Raw genomic sequence first — 25,858 nt, forward strand, 5'->3', positions numbered from 1 at the left:
GTAATGTCTCCCCAGAGCCTTCTCTCCTCCACTCTGAACTACCCCAGTTCCCTCAGCCTCTCTTCATAGGTGGGGTGCTTCAGCCCTCTGATCATCTTCATGGCCCTTCCCTGGTCTTGTTCTAATATTTACGTGTGTTCGTTGTTCTGGTGGCCCCAGATCTGGGTGTAGGATTCCTGGTGCTGTCTCACAACAGCAGAGCAGAGGGGCGCAATCCCCTCCCTTTCCCTGCGGGCAACACTGCTTTTGGTGCAGCCCAGGACACGGATGGCTTTCTGGGCTGCAAGTGCACATTGCTGGCTCATGTTGAGCTTCTCACCAACCAACACCCCCAAGTCCTTTTCCTCAGCGCTGCTCTCAATAAAAATCATGTTGCTTCCTTCCTATTAACTTAAACTAAATAAAAATATATATTTTTTAAATCAAGTAATTTGATGGATGTGCATATTCCTGTATAGGATCATCACTATCTCCTTTTACCTCTTTCTATTTCTGAAATCAATTCCTGTAGCCCCTGAAACACATCTTGTTCAGCAGTGACGACAAAGCAATTTGAGGTTCTTCACTATCTGCTGGATTGTTTTTTGTAAGTTTTCTCTTACCTCATAGCAGTATTTAAAATGGTATCTTTGGAGTATTTTCTAAGAAACAGTAATTTGGTTGCACAGAGATTCCTTATTTTGGACATTGTTCACACTTCTTTTCTGTTACAGATTTGTTTTGACTGTTTAAAAGAATACCTACTCTAGCAGTTCAGATTTTTAGTTTTCGTTTGTTTGTTTTTTAATTCATGTAAGAAACAAAGCTTTAGCAATTTAAATGAGGTATCCTTTTCTTTGGAAGTTAAATATGTAAACCTCATTCAGGTGATACTGGGTGAATTAATTAGTGTGAGGAGTCATAGCACTTTCAGATCACTGGAAAGGAACCGAGTCCTTTTTATTTTAAATTTTATTTCCTGTGAAATGAAAGCCTTTGAACTGTGGAAAACACAGGTAAATATAACCTCAAAGTGATGGGATGATAAGGTTGTATCCTCCAAGAGTGGGTACACAGACACTGTGGGAAACGTATCCCAGCTTAAATGCAGCTCTAGAGTGTTAAAAGGGTTAAAGGGTAAAGCCTTCTTCCATCCCTCCATCAAAAATCATCCTTTGCTAGTAGGTAGAGAATGTCTAAAGTTTTCAACAACTACACCTACAAACAGATGGTATTGGTTGTATTTATTCTAGCTATATATATATATATATATATATATATATATATATATATATATATATTTTGTAATGCAGGTCGTTTAAGTGCAGGTTGAAGAACTTTTATTTTGGGGGAAAGTGTGAATATAATTTTCCTGCATCTTTAGTGTGCAACATGGAAATGCTGCCCTGCAGCACGCACCAAAAAAAGCCCCACAGCACCCTGTGCTTTTCTGAACATTACTTGATCCCTAGTGTCTTCCCCATAATCTTTTGCATTGCATGATCTTGCTAGACCACTGTCATCATCCATGATCCTCTCCCTGACTATCATGCATTTTTGGAAAATCCTTACTGTACAGTACACAAGTAAATTTCATGCTGGAAGTTTATGGTGCCTTAGCAAAGGTGGAGGACTGAAATGCATTCTTAAAGTTAGCTTTAAAACTTTCAGTGGTGTAATAGAGGTGTGTTTTGGTTTGACAGTCAAGGAAAAATATATTTCAATTTCTTTGATTTCTCCAACAAATCAGGGTAATCTAGTGGATGACCATCTCAGAAGAAACCATATAAAATTCAATCCATGTACCTTTTTTAATTTGTCTCATCATTTATTTTATTCTGCCAGCATTTTCTTACTTAAAGCAGCACCATTTTTGTAGGGTGGAGGGGGTATCGGTGATGGGAATTCACTGAAAGACACACAAAGTTTGTCTGACATTTGTAACAGAGGAATAGATGGGACAACATAGAGTAGTTTTCTGCTACTGAAGAAGCCCAAGACCTGTTGTATTTGATGCCTCTTTACGCTCTCCTAATTCATATGTCCTTTTCCTTCCTACTTCTTGCTTTCCTGTGTGAAATAACACTTTATGCAATGCATGTACCATATGATAATTTCAGCAGAACTAGGTACATGGTTTCTTGTTGCAGAAACCGATGATGAAATTTTTCTTGCCAAGTGAGTAGTAAATTTCTCAAAAAACTGATACTTTAATGTGAAGTTTTCAATGAAAAAAATCTTAGCACATGAATCACAGAGTTGGGAGGAAGACATCAGAAAGAGAAGCTTATTTAAGGAAAAAAATAAAATTAAAACATGTAAATCTTATTTTGGTGGGGAAAAGGGAAGGCTTCTGTTACTTAACCCTTCTACTTAGCAAGGTACTTTGAAAGATAAATCACTTTAATTGTTTGGAGCTATGCAATATAAGCTCATGCTTTTATGCCTCTTAGATGCAACTTTTAAAACGTGAACAGCAAATTACCAATGACTTATAATTTTTAAACATGGTTTTAAAGCACCTTGATGCTTTCTAGAAAGCACAGCCATACAAAGCTTGGATTTTTGGAGTATTGCATATTTAAAGAAATTATACTGATCCAAACAGGACTGTTTATGTGTTGTAGTGTTAAGCAGGAGGCATCATAATGCTTTTCTATCATTTCAACCAAGATCTGAGAGGAAACAATTTGACCTCTATTTTACTTTTCTCATTAGCCTCTTAACTGTGAGGCATTATTAATTGTACTAAAGACTGTTTTCTGTGTGGTGGGAGTGCTATATTTTTTCTGCTGTAGACATATCCTGCTATCTGTTGAGGATGTTTCAGAAAAGTGGAAAAACTAGTCATGTAATTGAGAGTGAAACGTTTCTCTTCTAAGAATTAGTGTCAGAAAGAAGACAGATGTAGACTTGTGGATCACAGAATGACTGACCATTACTCTTTTTTTTCAGTCTTCACCTGTTATTGATGTGATTTGTCTTATTTACCTATCAGATTGTCATATATATCATGCCAATGATGATGGCAGTGTTAACATACATGCTTGGAATGAAGCAGCAAGAACGCTAAGAGCAAAGATTTATATGAGGTCTTCATCAAAGATGAAGAAGCTGAGACCCAGGGTCCTGAGGGAGCTGGCTGACAGAGTTGCCAAGACTCTCTCCATCATATTTGAAAAGTCGTGGCAGTCAGGTGAAGCCCTTGGTGACTGGAAAAAGGGAAACATCACTTCCATTTTTAGAAAGGATGGATGGGAGGACCTGGGGAACTACAGACCAGCGAGCCCCACCTCTGCTTGGGGAGATCATAGAGCAGATCCTCCTGAAGGCAGTGTCAAGGCACATGCAGGACAAGGAGGTGATCTGAGACAGCCAGCGTGGCTTCACCAAGGGTAAATCATGCCTGACCAATCTGGTGGCCTTCTGTGGTGGAGTGACTGCATCAGTTGATAAAGGAGGACTGACCGATGTCATCTACCTGGACTTCTACAAGATCTTTGGACACATGACATCCTGATCTCTGAATTGGAGAGAGAAGAATATGGGGGGTTGACCATTCAGTGGGTAAGGAATTGTCTTGATGGCCACAGCCAAAGAGTTGTGGTCAACAGCTCCATGTCCAGGTGGAGGCCAGAGATGTGCAATGTCCCTCAGGGCTCTGTCTCAGAGCCAGGGCTGTTTGATGTCCTTATCAATGACACAGACAGTGAGATTGAGTGCTCCCTCAGCAAATTTGCAGATGACACCAAGCTGAGTGGTGCAGTCAATACACCAGAAGGAAGGGAAGCCATCCAGAGGGACCTGGACAAGCTGGAGAAGTGGGCCCACATGAACTGAATGAGGTTCAACAAGTCCAAGTGCAAGGTGCTGCACCTGGGTCGGGGCAACCCCAGACATGAGCACAGACTGGGAGAAGAACCCATTGAGAGCAGCCCTATAGAGAAGGACCTGGGGGCTCTGGTGGACAAAAAGCTCGACACGAGCCAGCAGAGTGTGCCTGCAGCCCAGAAGGCCAACTGCGTCCTGGGCTGCACCAACAGAGGGGTGGGCAGCAGGTGGAGGGAGGGGATTGTGCCCCTCTGCTCTGCCCTGGTGAGGCCCCACCTGGAGTGCTGCGTCCTGGGCTGGGGCCCCCAGCACAAGAAGGATGTGGGGCTGTTAGAGCAGGTCCAGAGGAGGGACATGGAAATGATCAGAGGGCTGGAGCACCTCTCCTGTGAAGAAAGGCTGAGAGAGCTGGGGATGTTCAGCCTGGAGAAGAGAAGGCTCTGGGGAGACCTCACTAAGACGTTTCAGTACTTAAAAGGAGGATGAAGAGGGATTCTTTACTCGGATAGATAATGATAAGACAAGGGGGAATGGCTTTAAACTAAGAGAGGGGAGACTTCATTAGATGTTAGGAGGAAATTCTTCACTGTGAGGGTGGTGAGGCCCTGGCACAGGCTGCCCAGAGATGCTGTGGATGCCCCATCCCTGGCAGTGCTCAAGGCCAGGCTGAATGGGGCTTTGGGCAGCCTGAGCTGGTGGGAGGCGTCCCTGCCCATAGCAGGGGGGTTGGAATTAAGTGGTCTTTAAGGTCCCTTCCAACCCAAACCATTCTGGGATTCTCTGATTATATACCAGTGGTCCATTTTCAAAAGCAAACGTTTCTGACAGATCTGTGATCCTGCTGTTGATGTTCCTGCATCTCTGTCCTCTGTGTCGCAGATATCTCCTTCCATATTTAAACTGTGTGTGTTTGGGAAGTCCCTGGACATTCCACACTGGCCTCTGCTTCCCCCTCCCATTATATTAACTTTTACAAGACAAATTCCTTGTGCTCTGTCAAACCTAGCCAAATCAGCTGTGAAACTGAGTTTGATTAGTGGAGCAATATACTAAACATTTGAGTATGCAAGTATAAAGCAGTGGATAAAGAGGTGTTGGATAGAACCGTATTCTTGTAGGTTTTTACAATTCTTTGATTTATTTATTGGCTCTTCTCTCTAAGAGCACTGCCCTTGCTGTTTCTTTGTTGCTGAATTGTGTAACATGGCTATGAAAGGTCCTGACTCTGTTCTGTGAGCCAGTAAACCTATACTAGTATTCCGTAGTTCATGTATGTGTCATCGGTCAGCTGAAAAATGAAAACTCCTCTATTGCAGCTAATTCTTCAAGCCAATAGTTCAATTATATATATATATATATATATATATATATATATTTTTTTTTTTTAAGGGGGGAGGAGAGAGGGGTGGAAGTTTCTATTTTGGGAACAGAGTATTTCGGTATGTTTTTCCTTCAAGTTTTAAAGATCTACTGTAGTACATTGCTGTACACTAACAGTCATTTCATCAACTTACGATCTGTTGATTCTTAAATTTATAGTATATAAAATAACATCAAAAATTACAAATTTAAAAGCAAATATATAAGCATTTCATTCTTAACTCCTTCAGTTTTGTGTAATGTTTGCTTTTCTGGCTTAATAATGAATTAAAGACAACACTACTTGTTGTTAACCCTTTTAATTAACCATCTTACTTCTAATGGAATAAGCTTATTGCAGTTCCCAGCTGCATTTCTCTCTATGTAAATGCTTACCTCTGCAAGGTCTCATCTAGAAATACCTTCTCCATGTATACTAAATTTCCTCTTATGGTTATAACTTTATTTTGGCCTTTTTCTTTGCATTGTAAAATTAGATTGTTGAGTGGAGATAGTATTTCAGATAAGGAGACAATATTAATTTGTCATATAGTTTACTAAGATGGAGTGTGCACTAGCAAATTGCAGATGCATTTGTTACATATTTATATATTTGTAATGTTGTGTGGTTTTTTGATTGTCCTAGTAAAGGTACAGCTTTTGCTGCTGTGTAATTTTTGTCAGTGAGTTGATATAAAACATATCAAAGATGTGATCTTAACAGAAAGTACTGAAGTATGGAATTGTGTTTTTTTATATCCTAAATACATACTGAAGCAGTAATCAGAAAAAAAACTAATTACTTTTTGACTGCCAGCTCTTTAAAAAGAAGTCATAATAACGTCTCTTTCCTTATTTTGTAGTTATTTTTTCTACTTAAAGACAAACTGGAAATTCTATGCTCCTAAATACTGGACTGCGAAAGGGGGAGTCTTCGTGAGATTTTAGCAGTGAAGGACAGGGCATCTCCTCCTCACTTCAGTCCCTTAATCGTTAGTTGATATAAATTACTTAGGCTTCTCCTGACTTTTTATTATTCTTCTGTATTGATCTCCAGCTGTCATTTTGCCAGTTTTTTTAGTTTGGGAAAGACATTTAATACTAAATGGTGTAGTTGAAGCAAGATGAGAAAGCAATGTGTGCCATACTTTGATAATGCCTTTGAAAATATGACTGAGTTCCTGATAAGTGTCTGAGTTGAGCTCTGATCATTTACTCGTCTTTCTTCACTTTTTGTACCTTAATCGGCTTCTAAATTATTTGCCTCCCTCTGCCTGATCACCAATTTCCATTACTACATCTCTTACGCTTTATTCTGGAAACAACTTGAAATGGGTTGTGTGTAAATTATATATTCACAAGCATCATTTGTAGCTATACTTATCATGTTTACATAATTACTGGATTTTAAATGTCATAATTTTAAATCTTCATGAGTAGTGGAGTTTGGTACCTGAGTTTTCTGGTTGCATGCTTATTAGTTTGCAGTCTTAATGGGCATTTACACTACTTGTTCAGATACTGAAAGTAGGAGTTGGTGATACACAAACCACAAGGTCATTAGTGCCTTTTTGAAAGAGCTGTGCACTTTTGACTGCTATGCAGCCTTTGAGAGACCTGTTCTTGATCATTTGCACTTCTTCAGTTTGCAGCTTAATGATCTTCAGTCCCTTCAAAACTGTTAGATGAACACCACCAAATTCTTGTCACTTACAGCATATAAAATGTAAAATAGCTGAAAAATAATTACCCTTAGCATGTTTCTTATTTCAAAGTTTCTCAGATAGTATTTTGCTTACTTCTGTTTGTATAGATAGATGCTATCATGTGATTCTTCTTTTTTAATGTGTAGTACTGCATGTACTACATGTGTTCAGCACTTTCTACCTTTGTAGAATTACTGCTTTCTACTTAATGAACTTTTAAATGTATCTTTGGCTAGTTGTTTCTCAGGTTTTCTAATTGCCACTTTGAAATTTAAATGACATACTTTGCATGGCTAATATTGGCTATATATTGGCTAGTGTTTATACACAGCCCAATACTTACACACAAACATGCATATATACATGTATATTTATTTTACAATTTTTCCTTTATATGAAGGTTTTATGTAATTAGTCTGTAGTAGGAATCAGTGGGTGTTAATTTTCCTTAGCAGTCTTTTGGAAGCTCAGCATTAAAAACAAATAATTTTCACATTAAAATTTAAAAATTAATTAATTCTTTCCATGCCTGCAATGTCAAGTTGGTTTGCCACAGATCTCAAATTTATGTTGTAGTTACTTTAGCTTAGTAGCTCAATCACACTGCTTGAAGCAGCTCCTGTATTTTGGATGGTCTCCTGTTTTTGACAAGACTGCACTAAGACATGAGAAATGATTCTTGTCAAGTCTCTAGTGATGATGTAAAGTCCAGGTAGTCATGGAGATCTTTCTGACTTTGACATTTCTGTACAGGCCTCATCAGTGCTGCTGTAACCTAAAGGCTAAATATGTTCAGATGTTTTCTATTCAAGGAATGAATAGAAAATTTATAGTCAGGCATTATTTGTCCTCAGTGAAGCCCTGTTGGCTGTCACCAGTCACCTCCTTATTTTCCATGTGCCTTAGAAGAGTTTCCAGGAGGATCTGCTCCATGATCTTGCCAGGCACAGAGGTGAGACTGACTGGCCTGTAGTTTCCTGGATCTTCTTTTTTCCCTTTTTAAAATTAGGGGTAGAGTTCCCTCTTCTAGTCACTGCTGTGACTTCTTGAATATGATGAGATTATCAGTCAGCTAGCAACTTCTTCCACTGGTTCCATCAGGACTCTAAGATGTATCACATCAGCTTCTATGGATTTGTGTATCTTCAGGTTCTTTAGATGATGACCTACGAGTGATTCTTCATCTCCCAATCTTTGCCTTTGCCTTCTGTGACTTGGGCAGAGTGTCTATAACACCTGCCAGTGAAGACAGAGGCAAGAACTGTCATTGAGTATCTTAGTCTTCTCCATATCCCATGTAACTACATTTCCCATTTCCTTCTGGAGAGGGCCCAGATTTTATCTAGTTGTATTTTTATCACTGATGTACCTGTAGAAGCCTTTCTTGTAGCCCTTGTTGTCCCTAGCCAGATTCAATTGTGTCAACATCTCTGTACTCCTCTGAGGTTACCCATCCTTGCTTTCACCCTCTGTAGGCTTTTTTTGTGTGTGTGTGTGTTTGAGTTTGGCTCCTTGTTCATCCATGCAGGCCCCCTGGCATTTTAGCCCACCTTCCTCTTTGTTAGGATGCGTTGCTCCTGGACTGGGAGAAAGGTGATCCTTGAATATTAACCAGCTTTCTTGGGCCTCCAGGGCTTTCTCCAATGGGACTGTACCAAGCAGATCCTTGAAAAGGACCCACTCCCAGCAAACGGGTGCCTCTGTACTTCTCAGAAGAAAGCCTGCTACTGTCACCCATTGCCTTTTCTTGGCTGCACTGGTTGTTACATGGGGCACAGATCAGGCTGCCTTATCTGGGGCTGGCGTCTCCCCCCTGACATGACAGATCCTTCCTCTTCAGTCCTGCTGTGGTTTGACCCAGCAGGCAGCCAAGTACCACACAGCCATTCACTCGCTCTCCTTTCTCTCAGTGGGAATGGGGAGAGAATCGAGGGGTGGGGGAGGAAGGTAAAAGACTGAGACAAACTGGACGTGCCCAAGTCCATGGGACCTTACGGAATGCATCCACAATGCTGACAGAGCTGGCCAACGTCATTGTGAGAGCACTGTCAATAATCTGTGAAAGATCAAGGTGAGTGGGGCACCTATGGTCTGAGAGAAAGCAAATGTCACTTCAGGAAGGGCAAGAGGGGAGGATCTGGAAAATTAAAGGCTAATTAATCTTACCTCAACTGGTGGGAAGATGGTACAGCAATGAGTCATACAAGCTATTTCTAAAAACGTTAGGGACAGAAGGTGATGAGGAGTAACCAGCATAGATTTATGGAGGGGAGATCACACTTAATAAGCTTGATAGCCTTATGTGATGAGATGATTGGCAGCGTGGATGAGGGTATGTTCATTTTCAACTTTTGTAAGACTCCTGATGCTGTGTCCCTTAACATCCTCATAAACAAACCAATGAAGCACAGACCAAGTAAGGATGGTGGGGTGGATCAAAAGTGGGCTGAACTGGGCTTTGTTAACAGGGGGAATGAACTGCAGCTGCAAGCTAGTCACCGATGGTGTACCCCAGGGATTGATACTGAGGCTGGTACTGTTTAGCATCTTTGTCCCACCACTCAGGTCATTAACAGGGCATACTTTCAGCAGGTTTGCAGACAATACAAAATGGGGAGGGCTGGTTGATACAACAGTTGGGTGTGCAGCCATCCAGAGGGACCTTGATGTGCTGGATATAACTGATCAGACAGGAACATCAGTCATTTCAACAAAGGGAAATGCCAAATTCTGCATGTGAGAATGGATAATCTCATGCGTGGTGGTTAACCCTGAACAGGCTACAGGCTAACCAGATGGAAAGCAGGGTGGCCAGAAAAGGACATGGGGATGCTGGTAGATACCAAGTTGAACATGAGATAGCAGTATTCCCTTGTGGCCAAGATGACAAATAGCATCCTGGGCTTCATTGGAAGAGTGCTGCCTGGAAGATAAGGGAGGTGATTCTTCTCATTCGTGGTGAGACACCCCTGGAGTGCCAGCTTCAGTTCTGCGCTCCCCAGCACAAGGCAGACATGGACATACCCAAGTGAATCTAGTAAACAGCCATGAATATTGATTGGTAAGGGACTGCAACTTGTAGGGTTTGAGGAGAGGCCGAAAGAGCGGGGACTGTTCAGCCTGAGGCGGAGAATGCTGAGGGGAACATTATCAATGTATTCATAAGATTCCTGATGGGAATTCAGTAAAGAAGAAGGAGCTCAGTGATGTCCAACGATGAGACAAGACAATGGGCACAAACTGAAATACAAGAAATTTCCTGTAGACACAGAAATAAACCTTTTCTCTCTAAGGGTGGTCAGAGACTGCAACATACTGCCTAGAGGGGGTTGAGGAGTCTCCGTCCTTGGAGTTACTCAAAACTTGACAGTACCGAGCCCTGAGCAAGTAGCCGTAGCATGTATCTGACCCATCTCTGAGCAGGGGGATTGGAATAGGTGGCCTCCAGAGATGCTTTCCAATCTTACCCATTCACTGATTCTGTGATTTTTTTCATACATAATTCCCTTAAGACAGAAAAACTTACTCATGTTGTGCAAATCATCACGGCTGTTAAGTGCCAGCTATCTATTACAGAATTCTTTTGTAGCATTACTTCCTGACTTCAGTAGCTTTCACATATATTTTATTGCCAGGAAATGCAAAATCTGCTTCTTGTCCCACATATATTTCAGAAATGGTGATTTATTGCCTAGATACTTTATCAACCTTTTTACTTTTAATGCTTTTGCATTAGCATAAATAGGAAGCTCTATGGCATGTGGCGGTTTTAAAAAATACTCCATTTCACGTCTGCTAATTTTATTAATTAAAATATATATTTTTACCCCTCTTATTTTTACTTGGAAAAATGAAGTATTTGATAAGTTACTGGGGGCTCCGTTTTGTCTGTATTTCTGCTTTAAAGTTGCCAGTGCAGTGTGAGCATATAAAAAACACTTTGCAATAAAGAATACTTTTTTTCATAACTAAACTGCTGCTGACCATCTGTTTTCATTGGATTCTTCTGAGTCAATAGGATATAGAACAAGTTTCTTTAACGGAGTTTTGATTTAAAGTATCAGCTTTAAAGTTCTTGGGTGTGTTGTTGGAAATTGTGATGACAGCTTTCACCCATAAAGGAAGAACAGTGCTTTGAGCTAGGAGGCCATATTCCACCATCCTTCTGCATGCAGTCGGCATTGATACTTCCTTCTGAGGAGTAAACATGGTAACAAGAAACTGGCTTTAGACTTCTGCTAAAAATCCATTATGCTGGATTTCACTGTCTCAGCAGACGTATCAGTTCTGAAAGGAAATGACAGCTATAAAAGATGACACTGATATCCCGTGGAAACTGAGGAAAGTTGCAAAGTGATTCTCAAAAACAATGCTGTAAAATAGGTAAATAAATTGCTATTGAACTGTTGAAATTTATCTTCGGCTTTGTTCTATTTCATTGGAGCTTAACATTTCATAAAAGTTTTGCTTCATAAGTGGCTATACTCTCTAATTTTTATACTTACTGATATAGTTAATATATATAGATGTAAAACAATCCGTAAATATACCCATGACTTACTGTTTCACTTTTCAGTCATGATTTGGGGAAAAAAAAAAAAAAAAAAGTTAAGCTGGATCTTCAGAGTTGAACTGTGCTCTAAGTGACTACAGAGCAAATTGTCACTTTGGAGACTGGTAGTGTGAACCTTTCCAGTTTCCTCAAATTATCATTTCAAATTGATTTCCAGCAAGCGTTTTTTCTTGTATGATATGTAATGGAATTTAATATTAGAACTCTTTTGTCCATTATGTATTAATAAGCAGTGAGGTCTTTTTTAGTAAATTTACTTCTCAGGAGGTAGAAAAACATAATGGAAATTTTATGGCAGTGATTTCTTACAGCTTTCCAAGAGTGCCTGTCTCACATAATATCTTTTGTGAAGTAGCACTTGTAGAGGTTTTACATGCTTTGTGAAGGCTAGATACCAAAATTGCCTTCTGAAGTGAGAGAACTTGGAATCTTCTCAGGGAATAAGGCAAGTCCCAGTCCTTTTTCCACGTAGTTTCAGAATCTACAATAAAGAGTGATTCTGAAGGACTTTCATTCTTCGAAGAAGTACTGAGGTCTGATAAAGGCATTTCTAAGAACCAGTATCTTGAGAAGTTGTTGTCGTGTTTTTGTGTGTGTGTGTGTTTTGTTTGTTTGTTCAAATACTAGGATGCACATTTCAGCATCACTCAAGTTTTGAACTGTGTATGGTCAGGCTTTGTGTGACAAGTATAGTTTCCCTTGAGGAGAAGGAGTTTGCTTGCACAGTCTTCCTGGAGAACGGGACTGAATTGAGGGGAGTCAGGTGTTCATTACAAACAGCCGTATACATTTCTACAACTGTTGCAAGGGTTGTAACCAGTGCTTTGAATCAAATAGAGAAGTTTCAGATGTGTCACCTGCAGTAGAAGTTACTTTGGAAGAATTGACCAAATGACCAAGTTGTTGTGCTTCCTTTAAGCTGGGGAAGCAAACCTATTGCTCTGGAATCCATATGGTGTCTGTTAGTAATGGTTACTTCAGCAGGTCAAAGGCATAGTACTTCTTTATCTGAGAGAAGGGTTACTGGGAAAAGGGGAGATCTTAGGAACAGGTAGATTTGTGTCTGTATCCAGCAGTGTACCCTACTGGAAATGGTCTGATCTTACTGGAACACTTCATTTATCTTACTATTCATTACAAGTTTGGAGCATTTTGATTAAGTTTTTGCCCTATTTATTACAATTTCACAATTGCAAACTGCATTGTGTATTCTTCATAAGAAGAGGAATAGGGTGAAATTAAAACAGATAAAGCAGATGAAGCTAATCAAAGCTAACATCATGTAATGGGAATGTCATGTTATGCTGAAGTCAAAGCCTCAGTTTGTAGCTCATTGTGTCCTAGTTAAGGTAGTTTATCATCAGTAAAACTATGCAAGTGTATTAAATGAGAGTTCAACAAAGCACAAGCTTTATATTTAAACTTTTGGGATAGTTTAAATGCAGACAGATATAGTATAGTGCACAACTGTTTTACAACTTTATTGTCCCCTGCAATTAGAAAGGGTATAGCTTTGCTAGTTGATAACATATTCTTTGGGGATGAACATGCATCTTTTTTGCCTGGTTAAATAACTGTAGTGGTTGTACTAAACTATAGGTACAGTATGGCTGAAGTAGAAAAGTTTGATCTGTGAGTCCAGTGTTTCCAGTTCATTTGCTTTATCTGATTGCAGAGAGCTTTTTTATTGAAAGGTCTTCATATTTGACAAAGCAGGAATGAAAAGCCTATGGCTCAGATTGAGTGCTAGCAATTATAGTTAAATCTGGAAGCGGAATCTTTCCCAGTTCAATGAATCTGTGAATAGAATAGTGATGGCTGTGTTGCTTCTACTGGTTGTATAGGAAGAAATGCATGTGTCATTATGGATACCTCTAACTTTGTTTTGAAAGACCACTGAGTTGGAGACATTGTTACCCATTTCTTTTTGCAAGATGTGCTTATAAAGGCACTGATGTATTTTGCGATTTTTTTTGATTGTTTTTTCCCCTTATTTCTGTGGGGCTTTTTTGTTTGTTTGTTTTTGTTATGGTTCTTACTAACAGTAAATTTTATTTATTTATTTATTTATTTTTAAAAAAAGAGAGTATGTGTTGTACATGTTGATTCTCTTCATGAAACTAACTTTGGTTTCTCCTTCAACCTAAGTAACACATTAACAGGATTAAAAGCCAAAGTAAAAGCTGCAACATGGAATAGTTTTGGAAGATTGGTAAACTTAAGCATAGGGTTAATTCTTAGCAAAATATAGTGCAATTTGTGGTTTACTGATGCTCATTTACCTTATGATGACTTTTTTTTTTTTTTTCTCAGTCTCTTGTCTACTTTTGGTTTTCCTGCTTGAGCAAGGGTTTGGACAAGATGACCTCTCAACATCCCTTCCAATCTCAAAAATTCTGATTCTACAATTTATGGAGAAAAATAGTAATATATGCAAAGTTGTGGATTCAGGAAAAGCCCTTTCTTCCTTCTCCCTCTTCCAAGGGCTTGTGGGGGCAGAGGGGAGAGAAGAACAAGTATATGCAGTGTCATCGGTGCATGCTCTCCTATATTTGTTGCCATTGTCTTTGTACCTAATTGGCACTAAAAGGGATTGTTTCATGTAGTGGAGAGTAGTTACAGTAGTAGCTTGATGCTAAAGTTTAGCCCTGTCAAATTTAAGTGACTCGTTTTCTGATGTTCACTGTGTTGCATACTGAAAAGGAGAGCTCTGCAGAAATAGCTGCTTGGCTGCAGACCACATTTTATGGAGAAACTGAATTAATACATAAATCTTGTACACAAGGAAAACAAAAGTAGAGGCAGGAGGGAGGCAGGTCAGGAAACAGTAAGATTGCCTTTTGTTTTCCTTCACTCACCTAAAAGCTATCTTTGGAAAAGTTTGGAGAAGTGCAACAGTTTGCCTTCTTGCTTGTCTCTGTGCTGTCCTGAGTCAGCAGAAGCCTCATTCTGTATGAGCACAGGCATGCCAGCTGTAGTTATTGATTTTACATGTTTAAACTTATTCTTCCTTCTGTCTTCTTCTCCAGTCTGAATATGTGCAGATTGCATGTACACACGCACACCTGTCTGAGAGGCTAAGTTGTTCCTTTCAATCTCTGTGACGTCCTTGGGAATTGTGAAGGACAGCTGGAGAAACATAGACCTAAAGGAGCAGAACAAAACCAGACTAGAATAAAAAGACATCAACTTAAATCTTGGATGTGGAGGACAAAGGGCTGAGAAGGATAACTTGTTTGGTTAGCGGTCACAGTAAGTTTCATAGGCTGTTCTGTAAGCAACTTGGCCTTCTGCTTTCTGGAGTTGCTGTGGAGGTAGTGTCCTAGTGGCTATTACACAAGTGTTGTGTTCTGTGTATTTTCAGAATAGTCTGCAATTGAAGTAATAAAGCAAATGCCATTGTTACTGAAAACAGACAAAAGCTTCAGCTGATGCAAATGTTACTAATGAGACACATGAAAGCAGATAACACACTCATTTCAGAAGTTTTCTTAAACAGTCATGCCAAGCATACTATTTTATATCAATATATAATTTTAGTGCAGCTCCTCAGAGGGGAGGATTCTGAATTATTTTTTGTGTTATGGATTATGGTTGTGCTTTGCTCTTTTAAGTGAAATATATGTGTCTGTGTGTGTGTGTGTGTGTATATATATATATCTGCTATTGATTACCTACAGTCTAATCTCTTTATATGACTTAGAGTGTTTCACATGGTCTCCAGTGATTTGCCTTGGTTTTGACATTGTTTTCCCTCAAGACAAGCAATGGTTCAATCTTTAAATGTCACAGTGCTTCTGTTTTTTTCTGTTTGTTCTACCCACTTTTATTCTGTTCAAGTTTAAACCAGAAGTGATGATAGAAATACACAATGTGAAACTGATTTTTTTCCTTATTCCATGGAAAAACTAAATTGAAACTATATTACAGATACACTATTTGAAGATGTGCCTAACTGTGTCCAAATAATTAGAAATAAAGTGATTGCTCAAGCCTTGTCTACATAAAGACACTTAAGGCTTCTAATGTAAACAGGAGGAATTTATTTAAAGTGGATTAGTTGAGCTACATTAAACATTGAATTGATATTTCTCATTCAGAATTAGTAGCTCAAATTCAGGTGTTTATATTTTACTGCTAGATTTCATTGAATTTCATTTCATTGAATTTCAGTTTTTTACTATTAAACTTCATTGAATGTTTAAGTTTGAAGAAAAAATCCAGACTGATTTGAAATAGTTAAATCTGTTTTTTAAACAAATAAATAAATCAGATTAGTGTTTTCAGGAATCTCTAAGGATAAGGAGATTTTCTTCAAAGTAGTGTTCCTTTACACTAACTGGGTTGTAGTAGTCCTATCCAGACAAATATTTAGCTGTTGTTTTGCTACAAATTATTAGTTCTGCAAGTATGCTCTGTTGGCAGCTAATTCTGTGTTCCTTTGTGTTGCTGCTGTGCTTGACAAACTTGTGGAACTATTCCTGCAGTACCCAGTGGAGATGAGCTGAGAACACTTAACATGCTGAGGTCAAACAGTGAAAGCTCCCAAGCCTTTTTGTGCACGGACATCATAATTTTCATATTCCACCTGATTGTTATTGATGGAATATTTGTTTATGTTATGACACTGGTATTTTTGAAAAAAATTGGAAGATGGGGAGCTTAAGTTTAACTGAAGCGATCATAGCCTGTGAGCAGCTTAGCAAACTGATGCTGCAGTTGCCAGGCAGCTTTGCTTTAGATTTGTGATATTTGCAGCTTATCAACACTAGGATATGGAAGATGGCCAGTAAGGTGAAAGAGACACGGCTTTAAACAAATGCTTTTCTCATAACTGCATCCTTCCTGTCAGCGTGCTTTGTGAGCTTAAGAAATTTCTCTTATGTTTGTACTGGAGGCATAGGAAAACCAGCAATAGCAGCAAAAGTTCAGGGTGACACAGGACACTTTCGTGGGCAACCATCCGAATCCTTCCCCAGACCTAGCACACCCCAATATAATAATATTCCTAGCTATTGAGAGAGAAGGGATTGTTACCATCTAGCCCCAGTTGCGCCTGGTGAGCTGGTAATCATTTGAGCTAATTTTAACAGTAACTCCAACACAGTACCTCTAGAGGTCGTGTGCTGCATGCCTTGGGGCTTATTAATAACTTTGAATATGCATGCTTTCCCAACCATTGACTGTTTGTTTCCCATGATATCCTTTTGAGTTTATTGTGCTCCAAAAGTTTAGATAACTATAGTGTTCATATGAAGTCTTCACAGCTGGGAAAAAGGGATATCTTGGCTGAGTAGGGATGCTGCTTTACGTGCTTGTTGACATTCTCTTTATTTATAATGTTGTCAGGAATGACTACCTGATGGATTCTGTTTCAAAAAGGAAAGCAAAACGAAACAAAACATAAAAGTCAGGGACTCCTGACATTACTCAGACTTTTCTAGTCACAGAATCGTGGAGCTCTGCATTTTAGGATTGCAAAATCAGTGTGCACAAAAAAGTGTATTAAATACTCAGTTTTAGAATATGAACACTAACTAAAATCAGTTACTGAGATGAAAATTTTCATATTTGAAGTCTTCCACAATTATTTACTGTTAAGTAATAAATTATTTATTGTTTATTTATTAAACACTAACACTGCATTTATTTCTTTTAATGTTACTCTTGCTCTCGTGTTTAATCTTTCTAAGCAGTGTGGTTTTGCAAAATGTTAGTAATTTTAATTGAAACGCTAAATTCCATGAATTATTTTGTAATCTTTTCTAGTGTTAGAAACCATATTTTTCTTAGATTCTTCTATCTGTCTATTACATGAGCAGTACTCCTCTTGTAAAACAGACCAGAGCAAATTTTCTGTAGGGAATACTATATAACTACAAAAATAACAGTATTACCAATAATTTTGCAAATGCATTCAATAGGAAAGTACAAACAAAGCTTTTTATGTGGTTCTGCACATAGCTAGTAAAAACACTGAATTATTTAATATTTTTTTGCCAAAAGATCAAGACTTTCTGTCCCTCACTCTAATAATTTTAGAAAGCCTCAGCCCATTTCTTCCCAGTATTGTTTAATAAAAGTTTATGAATCACTGAGAGAATTCAAAGACAGAAATGCAAGATTAAAAGCTTGAAAAAAATCCAGAATTAAGTATTTTTGGTCACTTGGCTTTCAGCCATCCCTGGTTAAAGATCTAGTTTAACTAAAGAAAGAAAAGTTTGTAAAACAAATAATTTTAAGTGCACAGCTGTTTTTGGAAAAGGGCAACATTACTACCAACTGGTAGTAACGAAATGAGACATTCAAGAAAAGATTGGAAAAAACAATTTAGTAATAGCTTTTTTATACCTCTGTCACAACTATTTCAGTAACAAAGATGTGTGCTGCGTCCTACAGTGCTCCCTGTCTTTGACAGCGGTGACCCGCCAAATGAACCCTTTTAATTGCCTCTTAGCTGTATCTGAGAGTTTACTTGTGTGTCTAAGGAGGTGCTGTGCTCACTGAATCAATCACAACTAGAGATGTACTTTGTTAGTTGCAATGGAAATTTTATGTGGAATATATAGCATAGATGGGAAATAAGGTATATGAACTACCTACGTTTTGCAGGTTTCCCTTTTTTTGTGAAGTTCTCCTGACCGCTTCTTCCAAGCGAAGTTATTTTTTTATGTGTTAATCCTATGTTTGCTTCTGAAGGACAAAAATACTTCAGTAGTGCTCAGTAGGGTCTGAATCTTTCACCTGAAGGGAGAGGCTTATAAAGAGGATACTTTTGGTTTCTGTTTAAAAAGATGTAAAAGCAGCACTAATAACTGTTTCTCCCAGACAGAAGTTTTAGCTGCTTTATTTTGCAGAGCTAGTGAACGTAACTGACCTGCTGAGCTATTTCATGTCTAATAGCTCTTAAAAGTTATAAAATACAGAATATTTCTTCACACACAATACAATTTAACTTTTCAAAGTGTATCACTTACTTGGTTTAGGTGTGGATTATCAGTGACTCAATCTTGTATGACTTCTCTCATGAAGAGGGGTGCTTCCTCTGTGGCCGCAATAAGCTGCACTTGTTGATCATCACAACACTTAATAAATACAGTTTGGTTTTCTGTGATTTTTTGAGACACGTTGTGTTGCCTGAATGAATAGGCTTTTAAATAGTACTTAAATATTGGTGTATGAGGCTCCTTTTAAAAAGTTCCTAGCTTAAGGCACTGAATTAAATATTTAAGATGTTGTTTTTAAGTGGAGAACACTGTTTATAAGTACTTTTAAAATTTTATATATATTAAAATGAATAAATGGGAGAAGTTTCATGTGTTTAGTAGAAGGAAATGGCTTTAACAGATTAGGATCTTAATGCTGTTAGGGACCTTGTCCTTCTTTTCAGGAAACGCTTCGAGTGAATATTCACCCTTTGTATTTCCAATGAAGCAAGAAAAGTCAGTATTTCCTGCTAGACATTCACGTAGTGTAGATCGGGGAAGCTGCGCTACCCGTAGGTATTTGCTCTCTGCACGTGGCTTCATCTGGGTTTTGGTGATGGGTTGTGTTTTTTATATTTATTATTATTGTTGTTATTAAATTTATTGAATTTATTTATTTATTATTAATATGGTTTGGTCTGATTGTGTTAACTCCCCTCCCTTGCGAGGTAGTGCCATTAGGGGGTGTAAAGCACAATTACATCTGATGGTAGTATACCCTGGCAGGATCAGTGCTTGTGATCTGCACCAAGGTTCTTTCGAACCCACAGACCTCTCGTGTTCTGGGTGCTTCCACCACCTTTACTGGTGCTTGCTGCCATTTACTGCTTGCCCCTGCCACAAGCAGCTCGTGGGCAGCAGCACAGGCATCTGTGTCCTTGTTACTTGTTACAGCAGCAGCGAGCAGGGTATGGTGGAAGTAGCTACATGGGGAGAAGCTGGTTGCTGTATTTTTATTTTTTTATTTTTTTCTAAAGGCAGCTCTATATCCAGAAGCAACTTACAGCTGGCCCAGGGCAGTACTTTTCACTAAGGCTTCTTTCTTTACCGTAGTTATGTATAGTGATTTGAACAGCTACTATTTGAATTGATTTCAGAAAACACATTACATTTAAACTGGTTTAGGAATTTTGTTCAATAATTTTTATCTCAAACTTCTTAACCTTTCACTGACTTTGTCAGCATCACTCAGAGCCACTTGCTGATGAGCCAAACACACAGATTTCATTAACACACTGAACTTCGTCTGGATTTGGTTTTTGTATCTTTTTTTTTTTCTTTTTTCTTTTTTTTTTCCAAAACTATTCTGTATGTAATGTGAATTTCCTGGGCTGGTGTGCTTTCAGAGGCTTTTATTGTTAATGATGAGTTTTCCGGCTTTCTGATCACCCTTTATCCCTACCCCTCACAATCCCCCTCACAGCCACATGCTCCCAGTCCTAATCTGGTAATTGAAGTTAGGTTTGTATCAGGTGGCTTTATAGTTCCTTGAGTTACTATTTAACCTTAAGAGAGCTCCATCATTGATCAATAACTAATCATTTCTGACGCTGACTTTACAAGATTGAGTTAGTGGTAAGAACTTTTTTGTGAATAATATCGTGAACGAATGTGTTAGCTTTTTTCATGTAACCTAAGTGTTAGACAGTGTTTTAGTAACCATATCTCCTTCCTTAATATATATTAAAGCGTTTAGATCTGGAAACTTTTAACAGAATTACTATTGTTGTATTAAACTGTAGCTCTGATTTTGAAACCAGAAGTCTGCCCTCTTGTGGGTTATGTCTGTATTATTAACTCTGCTCAGGATCTTGAATGAGAACTAGAGGATATTCATTCATTCATGCTCTCTTTCTCTTTGTCCCCGCGTTGCTGAATTCATTTATTTATGTATTTCTTTATTTTTCTCTAGGGATTAGCTTGTAGACTGATAACTAGGAGAGATTCATCTATATGTAGTACTAAGAAAAGTAGTTTATTGCAAGGTAATGAAGTTTAAAACAAAATATGAGGCAAAGATTCTTAAATCTATAGTAGCCCATTTGCTGATTTAAAAGAAAACTCTACTGCTCCACTTAAATTATAAAACAACTAATATATAAGCTGTTCTGGTTTACTTTTGAGTGTGCAGCTGCAGAAATCAGCTTTAATCATGGTGCTGTGGTTATATCAATACAATACCGCCCCACATACAAGAAATGAAAACCACTAACTGCATTTTTAGTTAGAATGAAAATATTTGAAAGACTTACTGTGTTTCATTTAGTTTCAGTTACTGTATTTAAACTGTTCTATTTAATAGAATGCTTTTTAAAAAGAAAAATAGAGTCCTACTCTACTATAGCTATTCCTAAATTTAATTTTAATTCACCTAATTTTGCCTCTAATCTCAGAAATGTATTAGGTCAGTCATATATACCTTTTTTTTTTTTTTTAAATATAAAGATATAATAAGGAATACTCTGGAGTATGAAGAATGAAATATTTAAAGAAACATACTAAATTTCTGAATGCCGAGTTTGGTTATGGAGCTTTCTGCTGAGCCTGTGTGTTACTGTATATAGGCAGACTTTCCCCTTTATTTTGTTTTCTACCACTCTCATACATGAATATAGCTAAGCCATGTAAAAAATGGTATTGTTGTTAAGGAGATGAGAACATGTTTCAACCAAGGGGAGCAATTCATAAATGCAGGACTTGAATTTTGTGTGATAACCAGCGGTCAGAATCCTACAGTTTTGTTTGAGAGTCAGATGCTGCAATACGTAAAAAAAAAAAAAAAAAAAAAAAAAGGAGGGGGGTGGGAAAGAAACATACTGAAGTAACACTTTAATTGTGTAGTTCAAAAAAATATATTATCCATAGCATAAACTTTCAATTTTATTTGCTGTCGTGCTTTGGCTTCTTGTTTTTATTGTGTATTATGATGATATATTTTCATATATTATTCTTAATATAGGCTGCCCTTTCAACGTTTTCTTTTCACTAAGGGGTTCTTTGTGTAACTTTCTTTGTGCTCTGTAGTTTCTTCCTCCCTGGAAGGTCTTTTACAGTATCCATTGCTTTACCGAGAATAAGAATCTAGATAAGTATATACTGAATATGCAATACCTGTTTTGCATACATGTAAATTGGACATGTACTTCTCTGTTTCAACTGCTACGCTCTGATTCAGTGTTTAAGTTTTCTCATGCAGTTCTTTAATTTCCTTAATTGAACCAATACTAATTATGTTCCGTTTTTTCACGTCTAGAGGAAGAACTTCTGTACCACCTGTAAAAACTACTGTACAAAGATGATAGTGTATAATATTATCTAAATATTGATAAATTTTGATTCTGCTTGACTGATTGTAAGGTGCTATAATATACTACTTCTAATTCTTGTTATAGTTCAGGAATTAAAAAAATATATAAAGTTGTTCATCAGTCAAGCTGTTAATTGTTGTATGCGGTTAGGCTAGTTTGTATGAAAGAACCTATTTTGTCTTGAGCTGTCAGTTCTTTCTTCCCTAGCTGCTTGATATTTGAATTCCTTAAACGAGTGATTTTATTAATGTTCTTGGTGACAGCAAATTCTAATATTAAGTTTCACCGGACCTCAGCCTCTAGCTCTGGAATTGAATTCCACCTTTTTGCCAGTTGTATAACAGATGCAACTTTGCTCTGAACACAACAGATGTAATATTTGGACCCAAATATACCCATGTGGTTTCTTTGTATTGTGTTTGTTGTATAAACTAATCTCATTGCTTAATCCCATCAATCTCTCTCTTCTTTTTTTTTTTGTCTATTCTCATCTGTTTACTCACATCATCACACTTACAATAGCGTAGTCCTGTAAGAGTCTTCTTGAATCACCATGCTGAGTTCCCTGCTGGTGCAGGCAACCACATCCTGTCCCTTCTGTAACATCTGCACGATCCATCTTTAAAGTAATGGTATTACTTGTCTATACTGCTAGGAGGAGGCTGTTCCAGAAAGTGACTGCTCTCATGGTGAGAAGCTCTGTTCTGATTTCCCCATTGCTTGCATTCATTCCTCCACGTATTGTTGTGTTAGCATTGGCCTTTAGCATTCCTCCTTTTCACCCTCATTTGACTGCCATATAGAGAGCAACCACGTTCCCTCTTGACCTTTGTTTTGTTAGCTAAACAAACTAATCCCTTCTACGTTCCTCTTACAAAGAAAGTTTGCCCTTCTCCTGACCATCCGAGCTTGCTGCGGTCCCAGGTCTGGACCTTGCCAGCTTGGGATTTTTATTGTGTAGCTGCAGAGAAGGCTTCCAATCTATCTGGTTTGGGGGGAATTTTCCCTTTTCCCTACTGAATACCTATATAATTTAATTATTGTGGCAGTAATACCGGGAAAGAACTTGCATCAATAGTGACTGCCTCCGATGTTTACACCTTCCCCAGGCTATCAGGAAGTGAAAGTGATAAGGCTTTTTTTTTTTTTTCCTTGCATCAGCATTGCACACAGAGTTTCTAATAATACTGCCTACTGTTACGGCTTTAGTCAGCATTGATATGTTTTCAGTCAGGAGAAGCAGATTATCAGACATGACCTTTCTATTGTACATATAATTTAATTCAAAAGTGTTAACAGCTCTTGCGGGTTTGGTGTTGCCGACTCATCATGGAAAAAGTTAGGTTGTAAGTTTGTAGGGGTTTTGTTTGTTTGTTTGTTTTAAAGAATTGTTTATTTATGGAAGTAGGAAACCACTGAAATTCTGCATATCTTGGTGTTAGTTTCAGGTAAAGAACCTTGACTAGTATTTGAAGCTGCTCTGGGTGTATGAAAGCTGTTTTCTCCTGGTTCAAAACAAAACCCCGAAAACCCAAACCACAAAGTCTATCTGTCTGCAGCAGTTTCCTTAGCTAGATTTTGCACCTGTAATGTACTATATTTTTAATAAACAAATGTATTTTAGTGGTAAAGTATGAGACTGCAGCAGGTGTAGCAAAGGAAGTCAGCTCACTGTCAGTTCTGTTTAACCTCAGTGTTGGTATGTTTTTCAAAGAATTCAGGTTGCATGCATATAGGGAAACTGAAACGTCAGCTTTGGTAATTCACAAAAACTTTCAATAGAAGACTTAAAATCTGCAGTTTCCTTACTTTGCTTGGAATCTGTATGTATTTATTAGCAGGGGTGTCCTGTATATTGGTATTGGTGTTGGAATACAAAAGAAAGAAATAAGAATTATTAAGGAAATGCCAGCATTCTTTTGTTTTGTATATGTCGTGTATCTGATTCACAAAAATGTTGGTTTGTACGGTAATAAAAGCAAATCATGATTTCAGCATCTTTAGTAGGCAACATAAATGCTTACAGAAGAATTCTTACTATTTCGCTGTTAACACAGATACCTGTCTATAGTAGGTACACGTATAAATATATAATCAAGCTCCTTTCCTTTAATTTATTTTGTTTCTCTTTAGGGTGTATTACACTCAATTTTTGTCATTAGTGTAATAATAGTGGACTGTAATGTGTGATCTTTGTAAACTTTGTAATTTTGCAGTTGCAATTGAAATTATTATGATGTTATGATGACTTTTTTTTTTTTTTTTTTTTTTTAGTCATGTAGACTTCAGTGCAATTGGAATCTTTACAGTTAGTGAAAACTGAATAAACAAATACCTACTCTTTTGTTGAATAATGACACAGACTCCTGATGGCTCTTGAACAGGAGACCTTTATTGCCATTTTTCACTAATACATATACTTTCCCAATAGCCCCACGTGCTGTCCACGGGCCTGAATCTGTCATACAGTTGGTTAGAGACCCTCAGACATGCTCCTCGAGCCAGCCAGCAATTGGCCACTGCCCAAAGCTCATCTTTAACACTGTAGACAATTTACTTTATCTCAACCTTGCTCAAGTTTTTGTTTCTACCGCTTGTTTCCTCATTACCTCTAATTCAGGGATGTGTGAAACAGTGCGAAGCCACCTGCAAATTCCTCTCCCACAGAATTCAAGCTGTACCATTTACAGGAAACAAACAAGCTGGTTTAGTGGGATGAAGCCTTTTATTTTTGTGGAATAGGGCATACACTTCCAAGCAGCAGTTTTACCAGAGGGTGTTTAATATTTAAGACATATTATCAGATTAATTTTGAAGCAGATACTTCTTTTAAAATTCACTAAGATTTTCTATTTGTCACGTTGTTTCCTTGATTCTTGCATATGTATATTATTCCTTTTATTTTTGGTAGCCATCTCTTGTATGAAAAATACTTCCTTCTCCAAAATTGAGAAGAGAATGTAGCAGCTAAGTAGTTAAACTGGTTATGGATTAAGCACTCTTCACTGTATTGTGAACCAACAGAGGTTTTGCTACTGATTTTTTGTTTTTTTTGACTAGTTTTCAAAATAAGGTATAAAATTCATTACCTTTTAATTGTCCTTGTATATTTAATAACCATATTGGTAACCGACTATTGGTTTAGTGCTGTATATACTGAGAAAATTTTTTCTTTTGCCTTATCTTGCATCATTTTTGCCTGCATTTTGATTGCTTAATGTCATTTGATATTGAAATTCCACGTTGTTCTACCTATTCTTAATGAGATGTACTTAGAATACAGCAGAGGTTATGGTCTGCATTTCATTTATATTATTGAATTTTAAAGACTTTTAAGTAAACGTTTGTTTTTGTTTTTTTTTTTTTCCTTTAGTGCTTGGGAGATGGGAAGTAATGATAGCTGGCACCTGAACTAAAATATCTGTGTAGGCACTACCATCCCAGAATTTCAGGATGAATGGGGATATGCCTCATGTTCCCATCACTACTCTTGCAGGGATTGCTAGTCTTACAGACCGTAAGTATTCTTCTTTTCCTCATCTTTTATATATTTCTTTCTACCTTTTCAGCAAATACCTGTATTTTCAAAATAGTAAAAATATTTTTATTATAAAAGTTACATTTAAAAAGTAAATCTGTTTGAAATTAGGTTTGGCATTTAAAAGGTTAATTTTTCCATCACGTGAATTTTAAAAATGTAATCAAGTTAGATAATGCTAATTTTAACATGTAGTGAATTCTAGATTTAAAAACAAACAAAAAGAAAAGAACCTTAAACCTGATGCTTAAGTTATTCAAAAAGTAGTTAATCATTCAGAACTGTTTCTGGGTATCCCACAAATAAAAGAAAAACAAAAGAATGATAAAAGACCTTCGTAAAACGTATATTCAAAAAAGAGCTGTGAAATATGCTGAATATATTGAAAAATATTTCCTTAGTTTTTGTCAAGGTACAAAACTTGCTCTGCTTAATATGGGCTGCTAGAATGGAACTAAGCATCTCAGTCTATGAGGCTTCTTTTTTCATAGAATCGCAGAATCATAGAATGGTTTGGGTTGAAAGGAACCTTAAAGATACTCTAGTTCCAACTTCCCAGCTATAGGCAGGGATACCAC

The 25,858-nt window shown here is 37.7% G+C and overlaps 1 protein-coding gene across 4 annotated transcripts in view; it reads left to right on the plus strand.

Moving 5' to 3' along the window:
* NIPBL (NIPBL cohesin loading factor) overlaps positions 1–25,858 on the plus strand; it is a 161,514-nt gene that overhangs the window by 32,163 nt on the left and 103,493 nt on the right. For all 4 annotated transcript variants that reach the window (XM_032205487.1, XM_032205490.1, XM_032205489.1 and 1 more), the window contains exon 2: positions 25,116–25,259. In XM_032205487.1, the coding sequence (XP_032061378.1) occupies positions 25,196–25,259 (64 nt within the window). In that variant the 5' untranslated portion in view covers positions 25,116–25,195. The remainder of the gene's footprint in view (positions 1–25,115; positions 25,260–25,858) is intronic.

Source organism: Aythya fuligula, chromosome Z, assembly GCF_009819795.1.
Source record: "Aythya fuligula isolate bAytFul2 chromosome Z, bAytFul2.pri, whole genome shotgun sequence".
NCBI lineage: Eukaryota > Metazoa > Chordata > Aves > Anseriformes > Anatidae > Aythya > Aythya fuligula.